Raw genomic sequence first — 18,013 nt, 5'->3', positions numbered from 1 at the left:
TGTCAAGAGAGGGCGGTATTTCAAGATGGCGCTCTCCATGTGAAGGTAAAAGAAACAACTTTTTAGTACTTGACTGCGGCTTGTATAGAGCTTTTATTATGCCTATAAATCATAGTATTGATGAGATATAGATTCATTGGCTACCGTCTGATGTTAATTATTAAAATGCTGGTTTCGATTTATTAAAACATTTCAAGTTAATGCTTCCAGATTCAACCAACGCTACTAAAAAGAAAAAGTAAACAAACCCACACGACATGGCCATCCAAACATGCCATGTGGGTTTGTTTACATTTTCTTATAATGAAATCGGCACTACTGACTTTATGTTTTGTTTACTTACTTGGTTGATTAGTTACTTAGTTATTTCTACTTGGTACTTGTGTTACACTTGCTGATTCATTAGTTCTTTTGTTAAATTTTTACAATTTTTTACAACAAAAATAGTTTTGTTTTACAATTTATATTAGAATAGAAGTTGTCACCAATTCAACAAATGGCTGAGCAGAGTGAACTGGAGATGCTGCGAGCTCAGCTAGCTGAAGCTCACAAAGAAATCAACGTACTGAAGAGAAGACTGTGCGAACAAGACGGCCCAAAAACAAGTACAAGAAAGTTGGAGGGAGTAAGTATTAATTTATGGACTAGGATCCTCTTAGTTACAATAATTGTAAGGCTCCGGCGAATTATTGTAACTATACTAGGATTCTCTGCCCTGACTGTTCACTTTCTAAGTTATAATGAATTGTTTTTGCAAGAAGGCTGGGGGGGGGGTTCCAATGTTGGGGGGGGGGTTCCAACAGTTACCCGGTTCTAGCATGTTCTAAGTTTGGAACCAGCACCATTGCCCGATACTTCAAGGAGGCAATGAAGGCGATTGGTCATTGCCTTGGTGCCCTTGAAATGCTCCAGTAGAAATTTACAATTTTGTTTCCTTTAACAAGGAGAAAATGCCTTGGTGCCCTTTCCTTTAAAAAACGAAGCATACAGGCCTGATAGTGCCACTTGTACCGCTACCCACAATCTTTCGGTCCTACTACTTGCCGTCAACTCTCCGACTTGCCGTCAACTCGCCGTCAACTCATTAAGTTTACATGAAAAATCTATAAAAGGGACACGGAAGTGTTAAGTCTGGGCTAAACTACATATTTCTCATGGTTTTCGGTAAAAATTCATTCACAAAAACGACTTTGTGTTAATAAAAAAAAGTACCAATCATTGACATCTTGGGCCAAGACTAATCAATGTGAAAAAAGCAAGATGGCGGTCGACGGTTTTGCTGCTTTAAGATAATTTTTGTCACGAGAAAAAAACTCAAATTTTATTCCGAAATATGACCTAAAACTAACGCGAATTCTCTTTGAGCTGATACTTTACAGTTCTATGCTTCTTTTGTGGATTTTAAATGTATTTTAGAGGAGTTGACGGCGAGTTGACGGCGCAAGTGAGTTGACGGCAAGTAGTAGGACCCCAATCTTTCAGGGCTGGAATTAGACGAGGGCCATGGCCTGGAGGGCATGGTCTCTGGTTGCCTCTAAGTCTTGGCCTTTATGCCATGACAAATACTTTAAATTTGTAATGTATTGCACATCTTGTGAAGTTTTTTTTTCACCAAAAATAGTTAAAGACGTTTTGACCCTGGCAGAGTCTGTCTTGAAAAAGACTGCTGGGGTCGAAACAGGCCATGCTATATTTTGCAATTATACCATAGGTTTTTGGGTGTTGGTAAGCAGTTTGCAAGAGCTAATTTTTATGTTCACTAATTTTTAAGGTGCAGGGAGATAATGTGGAACATCAGTTGCCTAAATCTGATTTCAAGACAAAAAAAGAGAAGCTTGACAACACCAGCATAGAGCGATACAGTCGACAGCTCATCCTCCCGGAAATTGGTGTCAAAGGTGAAATTGTTATTCTTTTTAAAAGTTGCTCGGGCACAAAAATACTGTGTGTTTTAATTAGTGAGTAGTGATTAAAAACACACAAATCTGACTCTTGAACTACAACCAGTGGAATATTCAGTCCAGCCTTTTTGGGTTGTAGAATAGAATTTGTTTCTACAAAATATCGGACTGTGTTCTGTCATGAAATTACTCACATTCCACAATATTGGAAAATATCTTTCCCACCAAATTCACATCAAACAAACAGAGCTCAACGGCGCCCAATCCAAGGACAAAGTGCCCAGATGCTCATCTTGAGAACAAAGTACTGTGTATAAGAACTCGTATTAATCCTTGTTATTTGTTATTTTCAGGTCAGCTGAGGTTATGTAACAGTTCCGTTCTGATTGTTGGTGCAGGTGGACTGGGATGCCCTGCAGCCATCTACCTGGCTGCAGCAGGGATAGGTATGCTCTTGCTAAGGGCTTGTGTCTTTTGATGTATGATGTTAAAAAAAACCAGGTGTAATTCTTCAGTTTTACAGATATACTCGGATCTTCCCCAACTCTTAATACTAGATTGGGACTCATACCAACAACCCTTGGGATCAACTGAGCTATCTAGCCCTTTGTTGGCGGTCTCCATGTCTTTGTCTTTGTTAAGGGTGCCAGTCAGATGACTTACAACCATTAAAAGTCGGGCTTGGAATATAATTTAGAGCAGACATCTTATTACAACTAGTATAAACATCTGCTCTACATTGGCAAAGGTCGAATCCCACCCGAGTAATATGCTTGTGATTTTTGTTCACAGACCTCAGGAAAGTACAGAGTTTCACAGTGGTAATACCACATAATATTCTTTATCCCCGATGCAGCTTTAACATCAGTACTGACAATTTGAATGTTTTGATATGCAGGCCAGCTCGGTGTAGTGGACTATGATGAGGTAGAGTTGGGCAACCTCCATCGACAGATTCTTCACACCGAGGATAGAATCGGAAGACCTAAATCACAATCAATCTCTGCAAGTGTTTCAAGGTATACATCTCAGGCTCTGTGTATCTTTCTTTCTTGGGTCGAGGAGGGCTGCAGGGCTCTCGCCCGACTGCAGTCGGGGCCCGGCACGGGGCCCCGACTTGGTGGAAAGACGGTGTTCTGGGTGCACGGCAAAGTGCAGAGTCGGAGGCACTCGTCGGAGAGGTGGCTCGTGGGGGCCAGCGGCGCTCCGTCTCCCACGAGCGTTACACTCGTCGGAGAGGTGGCTCTCGGGGGCCAGCAGCGCTCCTGTCCATGATACAATGTTACCCTACTTGGGATGTGGTATCGTGGCCAGGCAGTCTAGGAGGAAGGAATCAAGTTATGTAGTTTACAGAATGTGGGCAATCGTAGTGCTCCAAAGGCTTTTTCGTACACAATATCAACAAAATGTAGAAAAATACCAGTACCAATTTTTATAATTATTTCTTTGGTTTTTATTTGCTTAGATTAAATTCAGCGGTTGTCTGCGTACCTCACCATATGCAACTAGACAGCGGGAATGCAATGGATGTCATCAAGAAATATCCTTTGAATACTTGGAAAATATAAGCATGTTCACACCGTAAGTCATGTCATTGTCATGGCCAAGCAGTCAAGTTCACCAAGCTTGGGTTCGAATCCAGTTCATGTCATTTGAAACCTTTAGCAACGCACCTTACTATAATTGCTTCGAAGAAAGTGCACTCTGCTCTACCAGGCAGCCTCATAGTGGATGATACCCTTGCCTACATCCTTAGAAAAAAACTGTTATTGTCATTAATTTTACGAGAGATTACCAAACATAAACCTTCCATAAGGGCAAAATCTTTTACAGAACAGCCTTAATGCAACCTGTCAGCTCACATATGACATAGTGCTTGACTGCACTGACAACGTGGCGACTCGTTATCTCCTAAACGATGCCTGTGTCTTGGCAGGGAAGCCGCTGGTCTCGGGGAGTGCGCTCAGATTTGAAGGACAGGTACCAGACTTTCTCGGATAGTTTGACAATTATTTGTTAATCTAACACATTGTACTTCTGTAAACATCTGCCCCAAGACATTGTATTGGCGTGTCATTGCCAAGCGGTCATAACACATTGTACTTCTGTAAACATCTGCCCCAAGACATTGTGTTGGCGTGTCATTGCCAAGCGGTCAAGCACACTTTACTCAAGCTCTGGTGTTTCTGATCAGCAGAGTATGGGTTCGAGTCCAGTCCTTTAGCAAGAACCATTACTGCTTTGTCCTTCAGTATGGACCTATAGCGGTTGGTCCTGTGTGTTGTGTAATGTCAAAAAAAACAGCTACACTTATCACTACGAGTAAGGGTTTGTCGCTGTGTTTTTGGCAGTGGCTGCTGAAAGCACCGCAGTACTTTGTAAACCTGACATGAAAGGGTCTCATCATTCAAAAACTTCAATAACCTGCCTGGAAATAAATAGTAATAAGCACATTGACACGCCGGTAGATATCTATCAAAAAGCAGGTACGTATTAGTATCAATGTGGTTTTCCTTTTTCTTATGTTTTAGCTGACGATTTATAACTACAATGGTGGTCCATGCTACAGATGTCTGTATCCCAAGCCACCTCCGCCAGAAACAGTCACTAACTGCTCATCAGGTGGAGTCCTAGGAGTAGGTAAAACGAAAATTACTCTTAGGCTGTGTTGTTCTTGGGCTAGTATCAAACACCATGTACAGGGGAGATGTCTTCTATCTAGTAAACATAGAATGGCCTTTAGCACAGGGCCCAATTTTATGCTCTTACAGCCAAATTCTGCGCTTACGTTCACCATTCTCTGATCATCAAGTGCAAAATGTCTGTGCTAGCTGTGTAAGCGAATTTGTATGCCTAGTAATGTGGAGTGCACACACACACACACAACAAACACTCCCTGCTAACCTGTGAAATACGCTTGACGTAAATACGCTCGACGTAAATACTGATAGGCAAAACAAAAGGCTGGTTAGCTTGCCAGCAGTTCTAGTCATCAGAAAGGTGACGCAACAACGCACATCCATTGAAATCCATATTGCTGTTTTGCAGTCATTTTCTTATCTTTCTTTCACAGTTCCAGGAATCATTGGCTGCTTCCAGGCCTTAGAGGCAGTGAAAATAGCTGCTGGAATAGAAGGTTTGGTCTTCATCACTTTTGAGACAAAAAGTTTTTCAAATTTTAATTCGATTTTGGGTTGAATAGAAAGAAAAATTTACTAGAGTGGAGTTTGAACCAACAACCCCCAAACTAATGTGTCGGCGCTCCACCATCTGAGCTCTCTAACCCTATGTTGGCGGTCTCCCTATTTTGACAATATCTTTGTTCGAGATGATTTGCCAATTGAGAGTATGTAGATGCTGTAAAAACTCGCCACAATATTCCACATTTTATAGCATTGCTTTCTTTAATACAACTGAGCATTCACTTGGGACAAAATGAGTCATTCGGCACTTACTTACTTTCTGTCCAAACCACTTTTGAAATGTTGGCCAATTTAGCTATTTTTAAGGAAACTTATTCCAACTTTTTCAAATTTCCACAGCGTCGTTCAGTCAGAAGCTTCTCATCTTAGACGCATTAGACGGAAGGCTGTGTACAATCAAACTCCGCCCGAGACAACCAAACTGTGTCCTGTGTGGTAACAACCCCACCATTCATCAACTCATTGATTACGAACAGTTCTGTGGAGCAAGTGCCACTGATAAAGTAAGCATGACATTTGACCTCTGACATTTAAATGACCATTTGTCACTTCAGTTGACCTAGAAGGCTGGTTTTGTTTGCAAGAGCTTAAAGGTAGACCCCCTTCACAGTATGTAAAGATGTAGGCATGGGTATCATCCACTAGGAACCTGGCTGGTAGAGCCGAATGCACTACCTCCCCAACTTTTTACAAAGCAATTATGGTTAAGTGCCTCGCTCAAGTGCACAAGTGTCACGACTGGGTATCGAACCAACACTCTACTGCTGACAACACCACAGCTTGGGTCCGGTGAACTAGACCGCTCAACCAAGAATGCCACAAAAAATACCTAAAACAATTAATTTTATAAACCCCTTGCGTACAATGTCACAAAGAGAGCCATCTCCGAGGCCAAAAGGAGGCAGATCATTGGACAATAGCCGTTCTTTGTGCGTAAAAATATGCAGTAAAAATGTGTGCGTGACCTCAGCATAGTGTTTTGTGTATGCAAGGGTGTTCTTTTTGTTTTTGCAGTGCATTAGCCTTCTTCTTCTATCAGCTGAAGATCGAGTGAGTGTGAAGGACCTTTCGGTAGTTTTACGAGAGGACAATATCGACGATGTACCAGTTTTACTTGATGTCAGACCTGCAGTGGAATTTGAGATCTGCAGATTGCCAAATTTTATTAGTATCCTTGCAAATCAGATGTTTAAATCATTCATTCACCCACCCCAACCCTTCAAAGTTCAACTGCCTGTTTTACTTGGTTATGTTGAACTACGTACTGCACTAGTAAACTGACTGTGCTTTACATGGGATCAGGCATACAACCATAAGAGTTCAACAGTTTGGGTGTTGAGTTACTGTATGGTGATGGACTGAGGACTGCACTAGTAAACTGCACTAGTAAAGCCTGTAAGCAGAAATATTTGCTAAGCACAGAAAAGTATTGCTCAACAGAAACAGGCTGCCAGCCAAAAGTAAATCAAGTTTACATTGTTGTGACTGGTGCCCCACTCAGTTTTTGCTAAGCTTCAAGTGGTACTTTTTGCTTAACAGCTTTATGAAATTGGGCCCTGATTTTTTCTTTACATGGGATCGGGCATACCACCATAATCAGAGTCCAACAGTTTGGTTGTTTGAGTTACTGAATGGTGTTGGACTGAGGACTGAACGAGTTAGTAAACTGATTATTGCTTTACATGGGATTAGGCATACATGTACCACCATAGGGTCCAACAGTTTAGGTGTGTAGATGCAAACTTTATGACAACGACCATGTAATGATGATTGGTTTATTACTAGTCCTTAAACTTGCGAGTCAGACATTCCGATTGATGAAGTGAACAAATCCAAGTCTCTGGACCTAATTACAGAGGAGGTGTCCAAGAGAAGCAAGACATCGACTCAAACCAGAGGTAACGTAGAAAGTCCACGCATAAAACGTTTGTGATATAAATAAAGCAACGATCAAATGGATGTACAGTATGAGGTACAGACACCAGACAACCTCAAATAAATAAATAAGTAGTGGCTTCTTATAAAGTGCGCATACCCATAAGTGACGCTCAAGGCGCTCGAACATACAGCATTGTCCTGAAAGAATGTGGGACTATGTTTGTATTAAGATCTACTGCTTTTACATCTAGAGCACCATGTAATGGTTTACAAGGTGCTGTGGCACTAAACCAGGAACACCGGGGCAAACACCTTCTCTTTTCGATAAGTGTTCTTTTATGTGTATTACGCGACATATGGGACTAACAGCTTTACGTCCCATCCGAAGGACGAGGCAACATGCTTAAGTGTCTTGCTTAAGGACCCAGGTGTCACGACTGGGATTTGAACCCACTCTCTGCTGATCAGAAACACCATGATACAAAATAATAATTTCATCAGATTATCTTGTCAAATTTATAAATGATTTGTTTTACATTCTATCTTCTATAATTATGTCTCTCTGTTTCAGTGTTTGTGGTGTGTAAACAAGGCAACGATTCCCAAATTGCTGTGAAGACGTTACGAGAGAAGTTAGCCTCCATTCCAGCAGTTATCAAGGATATCAGAGGAGGACTATCAGCATGGACTACACACATTGACCCAGACTTTCCAAAGTACTGATTGAGACAAGACCTAAATTCACAAATTGCTGTGAAGACGCTACTAGAGAAGCTAGCCTCTGTTCCAGCAGTTATCAAGGATATCAGAGGAGGGCTATCAGCATGGACTACACACATCGACCCTGACTTTCCAAAGTACTGATTGAGACAAGGCTACACTTCGGGGAATTTTTGTTTCCTTGCAGTTGAACTTGAGCTTTTTGTAAAATACATTAACTGACCTGGCTAGTATGTGCACTTTGCTTGCCCCAGAAAGTTTGAGTAGCCCAGACTTTAAACATGTATTGTACATGTAATACGTTTCCTGCTGTATTACTATTAATGGAAGTAATCACAACAAGTGCACATGTACACTGGGGGGACAAATATAATATAAGGATACATCATTCACGCATTAAGCTACAATTGCACATTTTACATTTATTTACTTTTCAATACCCTCACAATACAGAGTAATATGGAATATTTACACAAGACGGAACATTTTCAAACCCTCCTACTCTCGGCATCATCTTCCAGTGAGTATGCTCAACCATTTGAAACCCTTCAACTGCATGGGTTTTGTAGGGTGGCAGCACTTTGCACAAAACTGTGTACATGGGTGTACTTTCTCCACATGGTATTACATTGCACTGCTGGCTGACATAGTTTATCTATCGGTGCGTTCGATTAACTTCCCCGGTCTGCCCCCGGTGCGTTCGAATAGCTTTGACCTTATTCCGGGGGCTCACCCGGGTCAGCCCCCAGTGCCCTGCTTGTGGAGTGGGTCACTTGGGGGTGACCCGAGGTGCATGACGTCACCACGAGAGGGTGAGTGTGATCGTTCGATTAGCTCTTGTCAGGAACTCACCCGAGTGAGCACCGCGGGGTTGACCCAGGGAAGCTAATCGCAAACGCACCCTATCATTCCAAACCACAGTGAATGACATTAAATGGCCAGTCAGTAGGAGGGTTAAAGAACTATTTACAAGCACAGCAGTAGTCACGTTTACTTTAAAAGATTCCATGAAAGCTCTTTGTAAAATTAAATTACATTTGTTTCAATTAATTTGCATGTACATGTACTTGGCTAAAAAGAAACAATATTAAATTCTGGTCCGGAGGCCTATTTGATAGTCAAACTATTTGATTGAATGAATTATTTACATCCTAACCCCGAGTCGTATTGTAAAGTTGTAAACCTTCTGTACATTTTCAAATCAATAAACTGCAGCATTGAAGTTCAATATTTGTAAAAATAATAATTTTGTTAGGTCCACGTATATTCCCTGACATTTTAAAAGTACAACTATGATATGAAATCCATTTTATTTGATCCAAAACGTCTAACTATTCCCCAAAGGCAGTTTGATAACACCAAGTTTTAAAGGTGAAAGTGTGTAATACGTTTATTTGTACAAATATAACTCCAAGTGATTTTTGTAAAAGTGATTTTCAGGTAAAAAATAAAATACAAATTTAAAAAATTATTTTTTCACTTTTTTAAGTCTTGTCTTTGGTTTCAAAATCACATTATAAAATACCATGCAGAGGGTTGGGGTGCCACGCGTGATATGTTGCAGAGGGTGTGTCCATCCCCCCCTCTCTCCCTGACAACCCGACGGGCTTAAATGCATTTTGTTTGACAAAAATTCAGATTTTCATTTCTAACAAAATGAGAGCTACAATGTACATGTATTTATCACAATCAATTTGTACTCTTTACAAAATATATGTTGGAAATGAAACAAAACTCTACAAGGCAAATTTTGTGCAATACATACAGTATTTTGTGCAATATAACTTATTTAAACCCGGAGCAGTCTCTCAAACATTCACATAAACACCGAGTTCCGAGTACTTCTGGGAGAAATTTGTATAAATGGTACAACCAAAGTACTAAAAGAGCGGGATGGCTGTTTGGATCAGCACACTGTCTTTTTCACAATAAAGGTCACACACATGAGAGACGTTAAGGCCCCCACCTAGATGGCTGGATGACCCAATCATCCAGGCTCACAACACGCTTGATACATCTCACCCTGTTGACTCGATGGTATAGAACAGAGATGTCAATCTGATGACTCATTGTCAAGAACACGCTTGAAACATGCATATCACCCTGATTCCTAGTAAAACATGCTTGAGATGTATCATGCCTGATGACTTGCAGCCTTGGCGAAGCAGATTGCCTGGGGCGGGACATCCATGGTAAAGAAAACACTCTCAAGAACACACTTGAGATCAATCTGATGACTACTGTATAAAGAACACACTTGAGATTTTACCCGACCCTGATGCCTCATTGTATTGAACATGCTTTAAGAGTTGTATCACCGTGATGACTCATTAAACATGCCTGAGAATGAGATGTACCAATCTAATGACTCATTGTCAAGAACACTTTTGACATGTTACTCTGATGACTCATTGAATAGAACACGCTTGAGATATCACCCTGATGACTCACTGTACAGAACATGCTTGAGACATCACCCTGATGACTCATTAAACATCCTTGAGAATGAGATGTATCACCCTGATGACTCATTGTATATGCTTGACATCACCCAGATGACTCATAAAACATGCTTGAGATGTCACCCTGATGACTCGTAAAACATGCTTGAGATGTCACCCTGATGACTCATAAAACATGCTTGAGATGTCACCCTGATGACTCATAAAACATGCTTGAGCTGTCACCCTGATGACTCATAAAACATGCTTGAGATGTCACCCTGATGACTCATAAAACATGCTTGAGATGTCACCCTGATGACTCATAAAACATGCTTGAGATGTCACCCTGATGACTCATAAAACATGCTTGAGATGTATCAACCTGATGACTCAAGGAACACGCTTGAGTAGAAAACTGATGACTCACTGTATACAACAAGCTTGAGACGTACATGTATCACCGTGATGACTCATAAAACATGCTTGAGAATGAGATGTACCAATCTGATGACTCATTGTATAGAACACGCTTGAGATGTATCACCCTGATGACTTGCGGCCTTAGCGAAGCAGATTGCCTGCATCCAAACCTGCAGCTCCTCCTTCGACTCAGCCTGGAGGTAATATGTCCGCCTGGTGTCGCTAGGTTTCAGTCGAAACACAAACTTCTTACGATCGATCTCAGCCTCGGCTATTTCTGTTCCGATAAGTGGAATGGATTTATCAAGGCTCTGTTGGAAGATTACAATGAGATTAAGAATAAGAAAATTGAGATTTACCTTAAAGTGAAAAAATAGCAGTCAATAACACTCAGTCATCTTTAGCCACCCAGCAACAGAGACCAGAGAAGAGCGAGGGCTCTATTAAAAATTATCATTGTAACCACAGGGTAATCAAAATTAAAAATGCTCTTTATACAGTTAGTATTACACTTCATTGCCTAGCGACATTACACAGGAACTGTATTCTGAAATCATTTATTTTACCCAAAGCCGAAGAGCTCTAGCTGAGTCTAGAATGTAGTACTAGTAGTAGTAGTAGTTGTGGTTCTTAAGCATTAAGGGACCTCCAATTATGTCATATGTACATTGAATATATAAATAACATGACAGAGTCTACCAAGATGGATGTGTGGCAAAAACAACACATTTCTGTCATTGGAGGAATCCCCATCTCAGCACCTGACTGCTGCCTCAATAATTAGCAACTGTCTGTATTTTTACCACTTATTATACCAGGCATTAGAATTAGATTTAGAAGAACTAATATATGAGATAAACTGTGTCACTCATGCACTGATTATTGTGTTGACAAGTGACAGTGACAATCAGAATCATTAATAAGTAGTAGTCAGTTAACGATACCAATACACACCTCTGCATCATTGCCGTACTGAAGCGTGTTGCCGTGATTGCTCTTCAGAAGAAACCATCGCCTCTCCCATTTATGTGAGAGTTTCGTCCTCTTCCTCAACCACCCGCATTTCATATTCTCAGTCACACCTTCAGCTTCATTACCAGCCGTTTTTGAGCCTTCTTCTGGTGCAGAACTAGTGTTATCTTGGTCTAGGTCGGGGCCGTTTGCGTTACTTTCATTTTCGTTAGTCGCCATGTTTACGTTTTCTTGTTTTACTCGCAGCGCCCTCAAGTGTCCATTCCACTCACAAAAAGAAAAAGTCTAGGGGCGTGGCCATGGCATAGCTATGGGGGACGCCCCCTCTCTTCCCATTGGGTAGCCCCTCTGGCATATCAAGAGCGCCGAAGGCTTGTAAACAAAACAAAAAACAAGGAAACTACAGTTTCATTGGCCAGAAATACCCATAGGAATGGTACACTCGTTTCTCCCCATTATAACCCTATTAGTGTTGGCGTCTGGAGTGGGTTCAAGTGACATCTTCTCCAAAAGATTAGACAACAAATAACAAATAGTATTTATTTATTTGTAATTGTTGCCCCTTCTTAATTTGAAATTAATATTAATTAATTTAAATTGAGATACGCGCAGCCCATGGTTGGGTTGAAATATAATATGTTTGGCCTATCTGTGCCATAGTGTGACGTTCTTTTAAATGCAACCTTGTGTAGCATTTTTTTTGCTTTATAGTGTCCCTGCACTTTCCAGTTTTCCATGGATCAACATTTTCTTGCTCGGCCTACCCGGTGTCGCATGCAATTATGTCCTATGCAATACTACCCGGAGGACATTATTGCATATGCATTGCATATGCAATAATATCCGGAGGACATTATTGCATATGCAATAATGTCCGCCGGACGGTTTTGCATATGCAATCGTGTCCGCCCGGACGCTGCTGCATAATGCAATTGTGTCCGCCGGGAATACATTTGCATATGCAGTTGTGTCCGCCCCCGTGCAAAACCGTCCTTGCAGTAAATTAAAAGCCCTTGGTCGACGGAACACGTTCGCCATTTTTTACAAGCTAAGTGCATGTCATGAAGAACATGGGAAATGTTCGGCCGTTGGGTATAGGTTCAGTGCATAGACCTTATCGCAAATACCAATGCGCAAGCGCAGACTGTTGAATGAGGTGCATTGTGGGATAGATATGGATGAAATTTTGATACCAGCAAGACCACAATGCACCTAATTCCAAGCTTTACGCGCGCGCCCCGGTATTTGCGATAAGGTCTATGCCATAGATATAGAATTATAATAACTAGATCGGCAGCGCGTACATACGCGCCATTGCCTGTGTAGAACAAGTTTTTGTTCGCCATGGACGCGGTAAAAATGTCACGTTCGAAAGGCGACGCGCGGAAATTAACACGGGAGATAGGCCTTTGACGCGCTAAATGTCACGTGCTGACGGCAAAAAGTCACGTGCTGACGGCAACGCACAGAAAATGTACACGGGAGATAGGCAATGGCAGCCCCCATGCATGAAACACACGGCATGTGGTCATTATTGGAAAAAACAAATATAATTATGCCTTGAAAAAAAAGCCCGGACTTATAAAAACTTTCAGCTATGCTTTTGAATCATTCTGGAACTAAAAACGATAGAGAGACGCAGTTTGTACCTGCGTCATCCTGGCATGTCCCTGAATTCAAATTTCAAAGTTTTAGAGCGGCTTCCAGACTTATTGACACCGAAAATTAAAAGTAGGCGGCTGTGCTCCGAAACGAACTCAACAAGCCTCCCTACGGGATTTTTGTGCACAGAGAAAATCAAAAGTACAACGGGTCAATTTGACCAAAAATCATTGCTCAATCTAAACAAGTTTAGCACCATTGGATGGACAATTTCAATGGCTTTCCTCTCGTACAAACATTAGTGCTATGGGGATTTTCAAAGCGACGCTAGAGGCCAGGGAGTAGACCCGACACACCCCATAAATTTAGGACATTTAATGCATGAAACACACGGCATGTGGTGATTAATGGAGAAAGAAAAAAATATTCATTGAAAAAAAAGCCCGGACTTATAAAAACTTCCAGCTATACTCTTGAACCATTCTAGAACTAAAAATGCTAGAGAGACGCAGTTGATACCTGCGTCATCCTGACATATCCCTGCATTCAAATTTCAAAGTTTTAGAGCGGCTTCCAGACTTCTTGATACCGAAAATTAAAAGTAGGCGGCTGTCCTCCGAAACGAACTCAACAAGCCTCCCTGCGGGATTTTTGTGCACAGAGAAAATCAAAAGTAAAACGGGTCAATTTCACCCAAAATCATTGCTCAATCTAGACAAGTTTAGCACCATTGGATGGACAATTTCAAGGGCTTTCCTCTCGTATAAAAATTAGCGCTATGGGGATTTTCAAAGCGACGCTAGAGTCCAGGGAGCTGTTGATAGTATGACACGTTGTGAGAAACGTTGTTTTGGAGAAAGAAATAATTTCCACGATTTTCATTTCGAGACATCGTTCCTAAATTTTGGGGTCCCGGAACAAGTATCTGAAATCACACAAACCTCGTGCGATAAGGGTGTTTCCTTGGTTTGCCGAAATGATTTTTCAAGATTCTTGCAGTAAATTACTGGAATCATAGTTCAACATTTACCAAGGCTGATTATTTATAAATAAATGCACAATTTTTGACCCTTTCGGTGATATTTGTACAAGTCCTTATGGGGGGTGGGGGGGGGGGGGGGGGTGGGGGGGGGGGGGGGGGTGGCACACAATAAACCCCCTCGTTAAACGCCTACGGTAGTATTTTTGGCGATTATTGTTGTATAATGATAAAATGGACACAATAGCTTTTCAAGGCTTTTATCTGGCTCAGTGCTGATTATTTGCGAAGGCGTTACTTTTCGACAATATCACCATAAATGATAATACCGTTTCCTTTGTGTTTACTAATGATCGTTTTGTTGGGTAAGAGCTAAAATTATTTCATCATCATTAGCTTCGACAAGTCAACTGTGAAGGGATGAATCAATAATGATCTATACAAAACTAGATGGATTCACCAATGCGTAGACCTACTAATGACTATCTAGTTTTATTTTGATGTTTCTTTTTATTCTTCAAACAAAAGCTATAGCGAGGTTTCCTCCTACCGCATAATACAGTGTATCGCTTCAGGTGGCCGGGCGGCCCAGTGGCTAAATTATTTTCTCGCAATTTCGATGACCGTTTGGGCTTCAATAATCACAGGTTTGTTATAACACATGTTGAACTATCCAAAGGTCCAATGTCTTTCAAAGAGTGCCAATTACCAATAGTGTCTTCACCTGTCTTTAGCTTCTTTAGGGGGCCACTTTGTTCTTCATGGCTCCCGGGGATGGATATATTTTTAACATGAAGTATTTATCCGCAATTGTTAAAGGTCCATATTGAAATTTGGCAAGGTGGTCTTTTGGGTACGTACTTAAAGTCATGGTGCCCAAGTAAGAAATAGGGCGTATGATAAACGTTTTAAAATAATTATTCACTTTAAAAAGTCACGTGACTAAAAATTTGCATAACGCGAATAATTAGTCCAAAACGTTTACTCTACGCCCGATTTCAACAAATCATTTATGTGCGCACCATGACTTTAACTACGTCCTCAAAATATCACTTTGCCAAATTTCGGCTCAAGTCAAATAATTTTAAATTTTAAACAAATTAAAGTCAAACTCCGGGAGCCACGAATCACAAAGTGGCTCTCTAAACAAGCTAAAGACAGATAAATGAAACTCGACAAAGTTGTATAGCTTATCGTGGCAGGCCAAGTAATCAACGCTTGGACATTGATACAGGTTTCCAATTAGAAGAGGCCTACGAAACGTACGGGGCAAATATCTTAGAACAGTTGAGTGGATGTATCCAAAGTTGAGAGAGAGAATTTGCCATTGTGGTAACTATTCTAGAAATAATTGTTATGTGGAATAGGGACAGGTTTGACGGACCGAAGCCTAACATTGACTCTGCAACAGCAGAAGTTAGTTTCGTCGAAGGCAGGGCAGTTTGAACAGTCAATAAAAAGCCCTGAGCCTGACAAAACCAACCGGCTCTACTTTTCGGAGCCAACACTGCTTCTAAGTAGAGATTATTTACAAAGTTTGCTCGCAAGAATGTTGTTGCCACTTAAAGCCATATACACTTTCGGTAAACATTATTGTCCAAGTCCCACACTTCGTGTATCACAACTTATATAACATAACAAACCTGTGAAAATTTAAGCTCAATCGGTCATCGGAGTCGCGATGATTGATTGAGCTCAAATTTTCACAATTTTGTTATTTTATGCATATGATGAGATATACCAAGAGAGAAGACTGTTCTTTGACAATTACCAAAGGTGTCCACTGCCTTTGTTTGGAGAAAATCGCAGTTGAACTCGTGATTTTTCAAAGTACTGTTATAGAAGACTGATTTTTTTTACTGATTTTGCTTACCCTGGGTAAATAAAGGAAATAAATAAATAAGACTGCTTACATTTTTTAGCAGTTCAAAGTTAAACCATTCCTTGCTCTATGGTAAAACTAATGTCCTCCTTTGTACATCTGCCATCGTATTTTCAATTATGCAACAATAAAGAAAGACGAGCAAGCCATAAAATTATGAGATAATTATATTAAAACCCTCTCTTTAGCGAATATTTTCCATCTTCCATGCAAAGATTAGCAGGTAAAACAATTATTATTGGTTGACATGTACTCTTTAAAATCTATATGTCGACATAATAATCTCAATTCATGTCACATTTGTGAGGGGTCCATCATTTGAGGACATGTAACTGTCGTAACTGCAATAAACATTGCAATATGAACAGCACCCTCACGTTCTCGTATAAGGACACTGGACAACAAGTGTTGAATTTGTTTACACACATACCATAGTAAAGAGGGCGGGGCTGCATGGGGAGGGGATGGATGGAGGGGTAAGGAGGAGAAGGAAGAAAAACATTTCTGAACAATAAAACCCTAGGCAGCCACTTATAATGTCCTCAAAGTGTGTTTTGTTGTTATAGTACCTATACTACCAGCTCAGGGGGAATTGAGGGGTAGGGGGAATGAGGAAGGGGGAATGGGGTGGGGAGAGGATAGGGAGAGTCAAACTTCTTGAACAAAACACTGCAGCATACCTATAATGGCATATTCGCATGTGAACAGTGTATTGTTAGTGGTGTTGGTTTCATGTCATCATGGCGCAGTGTCCTCAAATGAGGACGTTTGAATAACTCATTAACGGATTAATTAAAAAAAAAGAGGGTTGGAAACACTTTCAATTTACTGTTACAGCTGCAGTATTTTGATTTTCTTTAAAGACATTGCTGGCAATTGTCAAAGACCAGCGTTCTCACTTGGTGTATCTCAACATTATGCATGAAATAACAAACCTGTGAAAATTTGAGCTCAATATTGGTCATCGAAGTTGCGAGATAATAGTGAAAGAAAAAACACCTTGTCACATGACGTTGTGTGCTTTCAGATGCTTGATTTCGAGACCTCAAATTCTAAATCTAAGATCTCGAAATCAAATTTGTCAAAAATTACTTCTTTCTCGAAAACTAAGTCACTTCAGAGGGAGCCGTTTCTCAAAATCAACAGCTCCCCCTTACTCGATACCTAGTAAGGTTTCAGGCTAATAATTATTTTGAGTAATGACCAATGTCCGCTGCCTTTAAGGACATGTTTCTTCAGTACCCAAACGAAAAAAAATATATCCTTACTTTTGCACCAAATCTGATAGCTTCGAATTTAAAACGTTCTGAACTTCACTTCAAATTACCATCTTCAATGGAAATAAAGAACAAGTAGAAACCCTTTATTTCACTTCAAACTTGCGTATTAACCAACTCCCTTGAATTCTCAAACAAAATGTCCCAAACGTCTTCACTTCTGGAAAATTCCAAATGACCTCCCCATGAAAAAGAACATTATTTTTCACAAAATCAAATCTCCAAAATCTACTGTTTTGAATCAAATTTGAAAAATGAAATTTCAGCAATTGATAATCGCAATCAAAACCTTTTTATGTTTTTTCAGATGATCAAAAGCAAACTGCCCTTGCACTCATGGAAGGCAATTTAGCAAACAGAGAATGATTGTCAGCATGTGTTGTATACACGTAATTACATGTACATGTACCGGTATTAGGGTCTTAAACAGTGTTTGATATAGTGGTTGAAAAACATCCATACCGTTAGGTTTCAACCTTTCATGTAATCCAGACCTCTCCTTACGTCGTTTCTGTTGTAGGCCTTAACTCCCATCCCTGGTGGAAGGTGGACCTGGGCGCAAACCACTGCCTCGGTCGTATCACCCTTGTCAACAAAGGAGCATGTTGTCGCAAGTTCTAAACGTTAATGCTTCGAAATTGTTGGTTAATAATAACTGACGTGATCTTGAGGTTATATGGTCGAGGTATCTGATAATCAGCGAGATTATTATGGTTATAATCAAATTGTTTTTAG

The 18,013-nt window shown here is 40.5% G+C and overlaps 2 protein-coding genes across 4 annotated transcripts; one reads left to right on the top strand and one right to left on the bottom strand.

The window, feature by feature from the left end:
- The first annotated feature begins 10 nt into the window (after positions 1 to 10).
- LOC117305766 (adenylyltransferase and sulfurtransferase MOCS3-like) lies at positions 11 to 8,448 on the top strand. 3 transcript variants are annotated; one of them, XM_033790641.1, is made up of 13 exons: positions 11 to 45; positions 476 to 625; positions 1,772 to 1,898; positions 2,255 to 2,347; positions 2,800 to 2,920; positions 3,367 to 3,441; positions 3,764 to 3,881; positions 4,433 to 4,541; positions 4,975 to 5,037; positions 5,444 to 5,607; positions 6,119 to 6,272; positions 6,910 to 7,002; positions 7,554 to 8,448. In XM_033790641.1, exons 2-13 carry the CDS (start codon positions 497 to 499, stop codon positions 7,703 to 7,705), a joined length of 1,398 nt encoding a protein of 465 aa, XP_033646532.1. In that variant the 5' UTR covers positions 11 to 45; positions 476 to 496; the 3' UTR covers positions 7,706 to 8,448. The 3 variants fall into 3 exon arrangements, with proteins under 3 accessions (XP_033646532.1, XP_033646533.1, XP_033646531.1); XM_033790642.1 differs by having other exon boundaries at positions 14 to 45; positions 471 to 625; positions 1,778 to 1,898; XM_033790640.1 differs by having other exon boundaries at positions 14 to 45; positions 471 to 625.
- Positions 8,449 to 8,524: 76 nt separating this feature from the next.
- Positions 8,525 to 11,757, bottom strand: LOC117305757 (rho GTPase-activating protein 24-like). Its single transcript, XM_033790630.1, has 2 exons — positions 11,521 to 11,757; positions 8,525 to 10,877 (listed from the first exon to the last, which is right to left on the bottom strand). Exons 1-2 carry the CDS (start codon positions 11,755 to 11,757, stop codon positions 10,659 to 10,661), a joined length of 456 nt encoding a protein of 151 aa, XP_033646521.1. The 3' UTR covers positions 8,525 to 10,658.
- Between the last annotated feature and the right edge of the window lie 6,256 nt (positions 11,758 to 18,013).

The sequence above is a fragment of the Asterias rubens genome, unplaced genomic scaffold (genome assembly GCF_902459465.1).
Source record: "Asterias rubens unplaced genomic scaffold, eAstRub1.3, whole genome shotgun sequence".
NCBI lineage: Eukaryota > Metazoa > Echinodermata > Asteroidea > Forcipulatida > Asteriidae > Asterias > Asterias rubens.
Note: the sequence above shows the minus strand (reverse complement) of the source record. Positions and strands in the feature narration are given on the sequence as shown.

Bases quoted from the DNA above. Each gene is read 5' to 3' on its own strand.
- LOC117305766 (XM_033790641.1), top strand. From the start codon at position 497: ATGGCTGAGCAGAGTGAACTGGAGATGCTGCGAGCTCAGCTAGCTGAA. The intron at 2,348-2,799 runs GTATGCTCTTGC...TTTGATATGCAG, and splicing joins CCTGGCTGCAGCAGGGATAG to GCCAGCTCGGTGTAGTGGAC. The intron at 5,038-5,443 runs GTTTGGTCTTCA...AAATTTCCACAG, and splicing joins AATAGCTGCTGGAATAGAAG to CGTCGTTCAGTCAGAAGCTT.
- LOC117305757 (XM_033790630.1), bottom strand. From the start codon at position 11,757: ATGGCGACTAACGAAAATGAAAGTAACGCAAACGGCCCCGACCTAGAC. The intron at 10,878-11,520 runs GTGTGTATTGGT...ATCTTCCAACAG, and splicing joins AGTACGGCAATGATGCAGAG to AGCCTTGATAAATCCATTCC.